This window comes from Rhea pennata, chromosome 2, assembly GCF_028389875.1.
Source record: "Rhea pennata isolate bPtePen1 chromosome 2, bPtePen1.pri, whole genome shotgun sequence".
In the NCBI taxonomy this organism is placed as follows: domain Eukaryota; kingdom Metazoa; phylum Chordata; class Aves; order Rheiformes; family Rheidae; genus Rhea; species Rhea pennata.
In genome coordinates this window covers 136,345,169-136,357,895 of record NC_084664.1, presented here as the reverse complement: position 1 = coordinate 136,357,895, position 12,727 = coordinate 136,345,169, and the positions used below count along the sequence as shown (strand labels likewise).

At 34.6% G+C, this 12,727-nt stretch overlaps 1 protein-coding gene across 11 annotated transcripts in view; it reads left to right on the top strand.

Annotated features, from left to right (window-relative positions):
• OXR1 (oxidation resistance 1) overlaps positions 1 to 12,727 on the top strand; it is a 267,736-nt gene that overhangs the window by 233,603 nt on the left and 21,406 nt on the right. For 9 of the 11 annotated variants that reach the window (XM_062570434.1, XM_062570428.1, XM_062570426.1 and 6 more), the window contains one exon: positions 91 to 253. In XM_062570434.1, the coding sequence (XP_062426418.1) occupies positions 91 to 253 (163 nt within the window). Of the gene's footprint in view, positions 1 to 90; positions 254 to 11,177; positions 11,303 to 12,727 lie in introns of those variants that run through there. The other 2 variants (XM_062570435.1, XM_062570437.1) reach the window with 1 other exon arrangement.

The following is a 12,727-nucleotide window of genomic DNA, read 5'->3' as shown; positions in this document are numbered from 1 at the left end:
TATTTTAGCTTCAAATACTTCATAATAGTTAGGCAAGATCTGAAAGATCAAAAACTTAACCTTTTCTGTATCATTATTTGACTTCTCTAGGACAGACCACTTGTATGTCTTCTTTATCCAGTGGAGCCCAGAGATATATGCAGAGGATACTGGGGAATCTATTAGAGAACCTGGATTTATAGTGATAAAAAAGAATGAGGAGGCTGAAACTAGTGAAGAATCCACTACTGAAGATGCTGCTAAAGAATGGGAGGTAAGGAATAATGCTGTCAAAGACAGCTTTGTGTGTTGGGGTTTTTTTTATATACTTGAAAATACCTAGCACTTCATAATTACATTCTTAGGACAATTTTAAAAAATGCTATAATAGCCTGTATTCTATAAACATGACTGGTTAATTTTGTGCCGTTCTAATGCTTTGTTCTAACATCAGTTCAGCCAACATTTCACAATTGCAGTTTGTCCCATACAAAAAGGACTTGTAACTTAAACTCAGAGTTGAGAGAAGTTACAACATTGATAAAGCAGACTTAAAATTAAGTACTGATACTTGTGTTTTTGTGTCTATATGTAAAATCTTGAATATGCATTGATATCTCAAGATGAGACTGCAAACAAGGAAAGTAATGATAATTTTTTGCTGTAATCTAATAAAGATTTTATCAATTAACTTCATACATAAATATGTAAAATGCTATTGTTTAGATTAATATTTTAGTAATTAATATTCTGTAACTGAAACTATTCCGTAACTGAAATTTTCAAATGTCTTTTATAACAAGCGCATTACTCCCATGTGAATCTGTGTCCACTGTGTTTATATGGACACATCTTTACATGTCTGCATGGTTTTGTTTCTTAGTGTACGTGCAATTAAAGCACTTAGTTCTGTGCATTCAAGTTTGTCGGTCCAAATTTTTATTCTTGTTGTATATATCGTAGAAGTATCCATCAGCATTGTTTAACTTGAGTCTCAGGATAGCAGTTGCAGTCTCTGACTGTAAGCCTGTGCGCGCGCGTGTGTGTGTGGTTTCCCCCCGCCCCTCCCCTTGGAGTATGTTGAAATTAGATCTGTTATAATCTTGCTTTATGTGGAGTATAAAATCTTAAATTGCAATAGACCAACCATGAGTAATAGCCTTTCATAGCCCTAAAAGTTAGAATCCCAGTAGTATTATGACTTCAAACTTCTCAGTTAAGTATTAGGCTGTGGATAACAGAATGCTAAAGCTCTGGAGCTAAGTAGTTTGGCTTGGATTTTTGCTTTGAGATATTGGAATTAGTGTCATTATGCATATTATCTTTGACTCTTCATATTCCACTTCTCAGCATGCATGTTGCAACAGTATTGTTACCAGCAATATATCGTGGTAATAAGTCTCATTCTAAGATTTTATAATACCTGATCTTTCAAAAATTTGCCTTTTGGAATGCAGGACAGACTGGCACATGATCACTAATATGGCTAAGGCACAGTATATCTTTCTTTGAATAGACTGTTCAGTAACTTCATCTTAATGTAAGAGAATGTAAGAGAAACATTTCCACTGAAAAAGTTCATGGTGCAAAATTTTCATCAGGATTAAACATTAAATTTTCATGAATTATTTTTGAAGATACTGAAGGCAGCCTTCCTACAGGTGTCAGAATATTAGTTATATTATAGAATGAGTTCATACCTTAAACCTTTATTTATCTCTTCTGAAAACAGAATTGTAAAAGGCACGCTTCAAAAATATTATTTCAATCTGTTACGTGAAAATTCTGTCCAATTTGGTTCCCTTAATGTAATCTGGAAAGTGATTTAACGTAGGAGGTGGTATGATTTGTGAGATGGATAATTTGCAAACATAAAGATGTCACGAAAATATCAAAATATATGTTGGTGTAATCTCTATGCATTTTAATTGCTGAGTAATAGGACTTCTCATTACCTTACTTAAACTCTATTCTAGCACAGATCTGAAAAAGCTGTGAAAAGCTACTCTTAAAAATATATATTTTATTAATAGTACCAAAGGCTTCCACCTATCATTACACATACTTTCTAGCACATGTTCTTGCTATAAAGAAGCTATCAATACATAGGAAATTGTAACTGCTGTTGTCCGTACTCATTATTCCCATGGGATTTCATTTCTCTTATGCAGTATACTCCCTTCCTATAATCCAATGAGCTGCTTCTCTGTCAACTCTTGATCATTATTGCAGGTGTAATCTAAGGCAGCAAGTGAACAGATCTCGGAAACTTTTGTGTGGCTATTGAGGTGATTTTAAAGTGATTATTGAGGTGATTAAAAACATGATTTTAATGATTTAAAAAAAAACTCAGGGTGGAAACTGAAAACAAAATTTTGATGTACAAATACGTTACAAAACTCTCAAACTCACTGGCTTTGCCTTTTGGTAATTCTCAAGATTGTTCTCTATATTTCTGTTCTGTGTCCTACAACTCTAGAGAAACACAGCAGTGCATTAACCGATTGCCTCAAGCTACCACAGACTATCATCAGCTTTTTTTTGTCTCTATTTGCTTAGTATTATGTTAACATGTTCAGCTGTAGCTTTTTATCAAGAGATTTTTAAGGAAGCACAGCTCTGTTTTATTAAAAAAAAAAAAAAAAAGAGAGAAAAAGAAAAAAGTAGAAAAGTAATTATGGGAAGAAAAAGAAACAGGTAAAAGCAGAGAGACCAGGAACATGAGAAAGAAGTAGCAAAGGTTGGTTTAGAAGGTTATTAAATGGATCAGTGAATGAGACTGATCTTTTATTCTGAATCAGTTCCAATTTTTGATCTACTTTTGCTTTATTCTTGTATACTGAGTTTATTTCCTGTCAGCCATTTCCTTGAAGAAATCTAATAGATGCTATCTCAGCTGATCTCGTGGTAAAGCAATCAGGACTCCTTACCTTGAGATCCAGCAACACTGATTTGAAAAAAAAAAATACTGCATTGTTTGAAGTCTTCCGAAGAAGAAGTAGGGGGGGAAAGAAATCTCAAGGGAATGCTTTAACTGATTTTGTGTATTATACCTAAAACCTGTCTAGCATATCTCAGAAGTATATTCATGCCTACTTCTAATATGGACCATTGCCATATGTGAAGGTGACTAATATAGAGTATCAGAGTAGTCACTTACTTAGTTTTAAAAAAACTGTCTATGGGGTATTTCCAGGATTTTGTTGTTCTTCAGTATCTGCCACCTTGAGTTATCACCTGTCCCATTGGCAAAGCTCTCCAAAAAAGAATGCTTTTTAATTTAAAATCAGGTCTGTGTTAAGTACTCATCTCTGATGGCTGCTAGAGGTAAATAAACAAGAATTTTATATTACTAAAAAAAAATACTGTGCTGCTAGGCTCTCAGTATTATCTCCATCGGTTTTCCTCGAGTCTCTATTTTAGTGCCTTGTGTTTAAATAAATATGCATATTCATCAGGGAAGAGATCTTTTTGCTATCTGTACTGAGCTTCAGGGGAGTAGGGGTATTTTTGTAGTATTCTTTTTCCTAATTAGTGTATGAAACAAAATGTTAATGGCTTTCTGTATCTATTGGCACAAGGAATTAATACTGTTTAGGAATCTGTATGCTGAAAAACAAAGGCTTTCTCCAAAACACTCTGTGCTTGCATCTAAATACAGCCAGATTTGACAGTGAGTTGACAACTTCTGTTGAACAGTACCTCAGACATGACTTATATCACTATATGGTCTAATTGGGTTTCCTTTTTACGTCTGAGTTGTGTATATGGTAATGTGTATAGGAATTTATGAAGTAACATTAAGATGCTTACCATTAGGTATGTTAATTATGTGTTGGTCCTGTATTAACACTTTGGTGCAAATTAGTACCATAAATTGGAAGTATTAAGTGGTATAAGCCAGTGTTGATAAGACTGGAATCGCAATGTCTAAAAGCAGGGCTGTATTCTCAAGCACTGCTGAGGGGATTGTTTCTATGCTTGAAGAATCCTAAGATGTGTGAAGAAAAACTGCGCAAAACTCTGCAATAGTCTTTAAAGCCTCATTTAAACTTGAGCTTTCAAGTAACATAACTGTTTCATGTGGTCTCTTATAAAATAGTTTCTTTTGTATACATAATAGATCACCTTCTAAAAAGAAGTGTTGTTGATGTTTTCTATAGAGTGTTTTTTTTTGTTGTTGTTGTGTGTACGTTGCATCTTAATAAACAATTAAAGCAGAGGGGGCAAATTTTGTACCACACTTGGTCTTAGAGTAACCTGAAAAACTACAGAAGCAGAAGTGCTGCCTCATATACGTTATTTCTGTCAATTTTTCTTGCACTTTTTTTTTCAATTTAAAAAAAAGCCTGCACATTTTTTGATAATTTTTTGAGTTAAAAAATACTTTTTGTGTAGTGCTATTGTAGTACTCAGGAATCTCAGATTTCAGTTACTCTGCTATTTTTCCTAGGATGGGTTATGATATTGTAGCAGATTTGTTTCTGATGTTGTCGCTATATGAAGTGGTAGGTGGAGAATTTTGAATTGACTGGAGTATGAAGACGTAGAATGCAAAGAGTACTTAATTAAAATGTCTTTATTCTTATGTAGGGTATAGTACAAAAGTGAGTGCATACATTCTGCTGAACCTCCATGCAGGAAAAAATGAATCTTACGAAATTTGCCGATAACTTCTCTGTAAAATCCATCTGCTTGGCTTGATGGGCATATAAATTCAGATTTAATCTCTAAAATCTTTAGAAAGGGACTACTCTATTCAACATACTTGAGAACTACCAGTTGAAACTGATTGTTAGTGAGATATTTTAATGTTGCTAGATAGAAAGGAGATCACTACACTGTCAAATTTGAACAGAAAAGAGACATTAGGGAAATAATTGAAATATCATTTCTTTAACAAATTGTTATAATTTGTGCTTTCGTGTATACAGCTTAAGTATTCTCACTTTCTATTTTTAGCTAATAGTCTAGTTAGTCTAAAAAAAAATCAGAATAGCTTATTTTGCTTCATTAGTCTGATCTGTGAAGTTACTTCTGAAAGCTAATGGTGATCATTGTTCAATTAAGGACTTAATCTGTTGTCTGAGTGGTTAATACTTCTGATAGGGAGCTGGGAATAGGAAGAGATTTGTACTGCTATATTATGCTATGTACCACTCTGAAAATAAACTTTTTATTTCTGTATATGAGCTGTTAATGACTTACTGATACATAATGCTAATTTTGGATGCTTTCATTGGGCAAAGCAACATCAGAGTGATGTCCTGAAACAACAGGAGGTGTCATGACTAAATGCTGCACCCTTACCATGCAATATTGAAATTACAGAACTTATGGTTATCTACCACAGAATTGACATAAAACATTGTCACTGACAATAGATATTTTAGAGATGTTAAAGAAGCTTCATCTTCGGCAGTTCTGAAGAAATCTGCTTTTTATTAAGGTCCTGGAGCCATTTCCAAGAATCTAAAATGCTGAATCCTCCTCCTTCAACCCCTAGCCCACCATCCATTTTTATTTATAGGTATTACTCAGAATTAAGTCCTACTACTAATTCCTGTAAATCTAACTCAGTATTTGTCCACAGGATTTTTGAGAATGAGAAGTTTGTCTAGCTTGCAGACCTATTATGTATTTGGAAGCAAACTTGTCCTGAAAGACATTAATGATAACATTCTTAATTCTATGGAAAATAGAGAGAAACTAGATCATAAGATGTTTAGAAGTAGACTTACAAAATGAAGCATAAAATGACAGATATTTGGAGCTGACTTTCTCTGTTTCAGTGAGGCTCATTTTAATGTTATATTTCATAATCATTACCTTTTGTTTTTGCTTTTTAAACTTCTGCTGAAAATGCAGATACAATACTTAAACACAGTACTCTAACTCACTTGCTGGACACAATTCTGTTGTAATTTTAGACATGGTTTGAAAACGCTTACCAAGCCTGTAGTGGCAGATGAAACTGTACAGTGTGTATGTGAATTAGGCCTTGATGAAACTGCATCTCCTGAAGTGCCCAGAAGTTCTGCTTTTGCATATTTGTCAAAATATGAAAGTTTCAGAGTTGCTATGTCTCCGTATCAGGTAGAGGCTGAAGAAGGATTTTAAGGATTATACTGGACTTAAGCGCTTAAGTTCTTTATTAGATCTTCACTATTACCTGTAAAAATCTCATGAAAATGGGCATTTTGGTTTGTGTGCCCTGCTATTTCTTTTTCTTCTTCGAGTCCTTAAGCTTTTGTTTTCTTAATAGTTGTTCTTTCCAAAAACTTGTTTCTATTTCTTACTCAACGTTTTGTGAATGCTTAGATGTGGATGAAACAGCTGCTTGTTATGTCTTAGGCTTTAAAGTGTGGTATGATCCTAATGCTTTATGATAAGCTGAATATGCTGGATCAGCAGAGAACAGGAAATCTGGAAGTTTTAGGCTTTTTGAGATAATGCACACAAATGGTACATAAATGCATCAAATTAACAGTCTGCAGAATATAAATGTTTTTCCAAAATGTTTCATGAGAGGTGGTTGTTTTATGATGGTTATATATAGAAATTAGATCAGAATTTGGTTTTACATTATGTATTGCGTGTTATGAAATTAAGGATGTGTCTCTGAATGTGTTACTGTGCATTAACAAGCATGTTTAATAAGCTTTGCTCTTGTGCTGGAGGATAGGATTCCTTTGAATTTTAGCAGGCTTATGTGCTATATTACAGTATTTCTGTTAAATTGGTCTTTATGGTAGAGAGATATTTCAGCATAACACAATTATAATTTTCATTTTTGCTTTTACAGTGAACTCAAGGAAATTGTCTGTGCTTTTCCTCAACTCTGTAGGCTGTTTCTTGCTTTGCTTATTTTCTACTTAATCTCCTCTTGCTGTATTTATAATTTGTAAATGAAAGTTTGGAAGTGTTCACTGCTTGTCCTTTTTCTGCTCTTCTAGCTTTTCTAATAGGAATCATGAATATGAAATAAGTGTCCATTTCATGTATCTAATAAAACTGATATAGTCCATCTATTTAGAAATATATTAGTATCATACAACTAAACTTGTGCTTTTGAGAATTGCTTTCAGTGTACCTTTAAAATTTTCTGAAAATTTTGTGGATGGGAAAATGCTGCTCATTTTCTTTCCCCAAGCTGTTGTGAGGTAGTAAAGGATGGCTTCTAAAGTTGGACTTTCTTTCTTAAAGTTACCAGCAAATGAATAGTTAGCAAACTGAGAGCTGGACCTATGGAGTATCAGTCTCTGGTGTACTAGATACCACAGAAGCTGGGTACTTTACAGTGTGTTAACCTCATTAATTCTGAGCTCAGCACCCTCTTTTCAGTCATCTAAAAGGTGTTTTTGTACAAAGTAAACTTATCTGCCTTTTATTAAAGGCAAATCAGACCTTAATTCAGCTGTTGTCTACACACCTTTTGGCACTTACCAATGTATGGAACCGTGTGCTTTCCTTTAACCCAACAAGGTTCCTGCAAAAGATTACAATTTAGAAGGCCTGGACAACTCTAAATTAGCCATTTTCCTAATTTTCAAATTCTTGAAGGATGTACACAGCTCTTGTCAGAGCTGTACAGTATAATTTTAAATTAAAAATATTGTAAGACCATAACAGGGATTATAAATCTAGGCATAGTACCTGTTTTCCTGCCACTTTACTGTATAATATGTTGGAACGATACAATACTTGCAACACTACTTGAAGCAGACTTTTCCCCCCCCCCCTCCTTTGGGACTCTTTAATAATGGAAATTCTTGTTAAAATCTGAAATATGCCTATTATATAGCAATCTTATCTATTAAAACAGTCTAATTATTTCAGTAGCCTATTTAATTATGTCATTGCTTATTGAATGTTTTGCCTGTTTGTCTGTCTGTTTCTTCTCAGGCAGACCAATAGAATAGCATAAAAACAAGCTTTTTTTTCTTGTCAATCAAAAATGCAGATGAACTTACTAGTTGCCCTGAGGCACTCAGTAATAGTCCGCTTCATTTAATTTACATGCTTTGCTCAATTTTAAGGTTGTTCCTAGAATTTAATACTCCAATTTTAGTTCTCCTTACTTATATGTATTACTTCATAGATACTCTTTGTCAGAAGTGCTTGAGGGTAGCTGTCTGCAGTGCACCACATTTATTGCTTTCCATCAGACTTTGGTCACCTACCCAGATTCCCGTCCTGTGAAACCAACAGGAAGTTCTAAAACTGTGAGCAGAAGGGTTTTTTTTGTTTGTTTGTTTTTTTTTCTTCTTTTTTTTTTTTGGGGGGGGGGGGATGTTTTCTTTCTCCTTAGTACCTATCTAGCTTTCCCTAGCTTCCCTTTCTTAAGAAGGAAGGAGTAGGGAAAATAAATCTCCTTCTCCTAACATAGCATTGATCAAAAAACATTTATTCAGCATAACTTCTCTACCACTAGAGTACTGAAGTAGCTTCTAGCTGAAACGGAATGATGCCAGCTAGCCAAACTGCAGAAATATTTTGCTTCACATTCTGTATTCTATTTTTTTTTCCTGCATAAGTTTATAAGAGTTAACCTAAAAACAGGATAGTAAGTATGCTGAGATCTCGTAAGCTGATAACTGAATATGGAATGGCAAGGGTATAAACTGGAGAATTGATTTGGAGTGAAAATAAGGCGTTTCATATATTGTACTGTGTCTTATATTGGTTAGTGCTCTCCTTTATTCTACTTATTTATATTCATTTTTTTGCAGATAAATCAGTTTATTAGGGAAAAATATCATGAATAATGATTATCTAAAGGAGGACTCCACACTAAGCTAAGGAAATAAAAAAAATCACCCAGTGTAATTGGATACACTTTATTTTGTTCTTTTGTCTAGGCAGTTAAAAGGCTGCAGCTCTTAAGGGTGTGCTGCCATGCTGCAGATAGGTTGCTTCTGAGCTAGTACTCACTATGAATGTTTATGGCAAGGCCGTACATATTAACGGAATAAGATGTGAGGCTCTAATGCAATTTAACAGATCAGTATGATAATCCGCAGATGCACAAAAAAATAAAGGGGCAATTTATTTTATTTATCTCTAAGGAGGTGCTTCTGGGGTCAAGTGTTGTGTTCTCTTTTTTTCTTCTCTGACTAATAGAAATCTTGTTTCCAGCAATCTGGAAAAAACAAGGTTAAGGGACTGGGGTGGAGGACAGATGAGGCAGCTCTTGCAGTCTCTGCAACTGCACTGCCTGATGCTGGTCAGAGGCTCCAGACCTGCTGCCCTCCCTCCTGCAGATCGTCCCAGCTGCAGGGCTCCACTCATCCTCCAGGCAGACTGGCAGGAGGTCTGATTAGGAAAGTTACTAGTGCTTTTATTAGTCTTAAGTTTTTACAGTTAGTTACCTGAAAAGTTAGTTGTCAGATATAGGCAAGCAAGTTTATTGCTCTTTTCATTTTGAGATTTTTTTTCTAAAACCCTTTTGAGAAGCTCTGTGAGGAACCATTTTGATCTACAGAGACTAAAACATCTAAGTAAGTTGTTTGAATTTTTTAAGATGGGGGGACTAACGTTCGGTGTTCTAGAATAAATTCTGTGAATAAATTCTGTGATCATCCAGATTCCTTTCTTCCTCCCCCAGTTTTGGAGTAGTAGTGTTGCGTAGTGTTAATGACTGTGGGTTTTTTTTTCCTTTATGAAAATAATGCTAGACGAAGCTGAGGGGGAGTTAGCTCTGTGGCCGGCGTTCTTTTTGACTTAAGTTGCATCTCCATAGACCATTAGAAATAGTTTTTCTACATATTCTCCATTCCTTTAAGTTAGTTACGGCAAATTTTTATAACTTCAATATCGTTTTTATTTTCTCTTCTGAAAACAGTTTTAATGAAGTCTGTCTGGTCTTTTAGTGGCTTTTCTCAATATTAGCATGCTAATTTTTAGCATCTGATTTAGACAGTAAAAAAAAAATGTATTCTTTGAATTGGCACCATTTGACTGTGTGCCTCAAACCTAGCTTACAATGTGCCAGTGATGATAAGTTTTTACTGGCATTCTTAATAGTTCTTGTAAGTTGGAACACTTTTTTTAGTTACTAACTCCTGAGAAAGCTTTTACTGAAAAAGAATGTTTTACCTGTCTGAATTACTGTGTGTTGGGTTAGATACTACTGCAAGATAGATCATTCTAGTGCATGATGCATATGCATGCAAGACTTCTGATTGAGAATCTTGGGTTTTTTAGATTACAGTGCAATAGTATTAGTGATCAATGATTTAATCTTATTACAGTGCTGCCTGCCACTGCCTGTGGTTTTAGCATTAGCAGAAGTTCTTGACATAGATCTCATTGTTGATCACTAGTACACTGTTAAATGTTGTACAAGTAACAGCTTAGTAGCTGGATATGCATTTCCAATACTTTTACCCAGGACTCAGAGCATTAAACACCAAAACACCTAATTACTTTTAGATTTTTAACTTGATCTGATACGTGTTTCCCATCATTGCTGTGAGGTTTGATTTCCTGTATTGAGGACTTCACAGCATTGCTTGCCAGCTTTTTCTAAGGGATGTTGTGTGTGGTATATGTTGAACACTTCTGCTTAAATACATATCCCTATATAAAGGAGAAAAAGGTTGAGTTCTAATTTCAAAATACTTTTATTACTGGGAATAGTGTTTAACCATACAGCAAAATTAGCATATAGACAAAAGGAATCACTTTGTTATTCTATAGCTTACAAAAGTAAAAACACTATAAACTTAAGAGTTCCTGAATACTTTAAAATATATATTTTATTTTATTTACCACTATTTTTAAATACCTTCAAGACTTTAAGAAATAACTGACTTGATTTATACACACTTATCAGCATAAGTAATACTGAAACCATTGACTGCAAATTTGTTACAGTTTCTGTGGATATGACTATGATTAGTGTAACATAATGCTAGTAGTTCTGGATTTCTGTATATTTGAATATTGCATAAGAAAACTGAAATTGTGCTGTATCTTTAAATATTTTAGCTTGTTCAACAAATTAGTACTCTGCAACCACCCTTGAACACAGGGAACCTTTCTTCTCTTGCACCGTCATCACTTGGGATACATCCCCCCTTCTGTGTACTTGTTCATTTGTTCCTTGCTGTGTCAGTCAAATTAGAGCATCCAGCAAACTACCCTGTCACTGCCGCGGGGCTCTGCCTGTGCCTGGAATTGACAGCAGGTAGAGAGAATGCTTTGAATCAGCCTTGAATAATTTTTTTGATCTTGTCTTATTTTTAGAAGGGAAATGTCTCTGCTCTGGTATGGGAAGAAGGGAAGAAAGCACCAACCAGTTAATCATAAATTCACTCTGGTAATTTTCAGTACAGTATGTTCATTTCTGTTACTGCATTCTTGTAATGTTATGGTGCCTTGACAGTTTCTGGAACTTGAAATTCTGAATATATAAACAGGATGGGAAGTAGATCTTCATTGCTGTCAGGTACATAATTTAATTGCTGATAATTGGCTGCTAAACTATACTAAGCTTTTAAATCATCCTGTTAGCATTAGGAAAGAGGAACTACTTTGAGGATTAGGGGTTTCAGCCTTTTTTTTTTGTTGTTGTTTTTGTTGAAATAAGACACATTACTCCAACAAAGCTCAATTTATAGCTAAATACTGCGAACAGTAATTTGCACTGCTATTTAATCAGGAAAGTATAAATCTCTGAATTGGTATTTTTTTTTACATCTTTTTCACAAGTTATTCTACTGTATGAAGTAGGTCTGATAGTACTGCCGAAGTGATGGAGGTGAGATTGCTGTAGTCCCACTCTTGCGTATATAATTAAAAAAAATCAATATCATTGTTTTCAATGGATTAGATTTATGAAAGTAACTGTGTTACTGTTTTCTTCAGAAGAGGTTAAATTTGTCATAGAATGTGCATGAAATGAGTCTCAGTGAGACTTCAAAATCGGTAACGTCTTCGGGATAGGGTGGAAGTGATCTTGATACATGTGTAGTGGCTTACCAGCTCGTGTATGTAGAGGCTATTTTTCATTTGGACTGTGCCTGTGATCAAGTTTTTACCTTCTTTGTAAGAGTGCAGATCTATGGTTTCTGGAGATATTTTTTTCGAGGTGCTCTTGACTTTCTTTAATCTTTGTTTGGGGTCAAGTTACTTGCAGAAAATGAAATTGTGTTGTTGTGTGGCAGTGATACGTTCTCTGAATGTGTTAGTAAGTAATAAAATACTTTAAGGATAGTAGTTGCTTAATTTTCTTCTCTGGCAGTGGAATGTAAAATAGAGATGTAATTACTAAATTAAATCAAATATAATTGAAGCATACCTGTTGGAAAACTAAGAGGTAAGTGAGACTTACTAAAACTGTGTCTTTAAAAAATAAAAGAAGAAGAAAAAGAAAAGAAACAACACTTAAGATCAACACTTTGCTTCTAGCCAGAGTCCAATTGTGCTAATAAAAGCAGGTTATCAACTCAGTGCATATGGAGAAGTTACACTAAAGAGTGTGTGAGAAACAACTTTGCTATGGCAGATGCAGGGAACAGTTTCTCGAATATGAAACATAAATCTACAGACTGCAAACAGGAGAATACATTAGCCTTGCTATATCAACAGCAGGTAGTGTTGTGACTTTTTTCTTCAATGAATGATCACAGTGCTAATGGGTACATGTAACCTTACAGAACAGAGGGAAGGAGAATTCAGACCATTACTTCTGTGTTAGGCAAGACAAAGCGAGAAGCGTGTTAGTCTGGCAGTATATATGAAG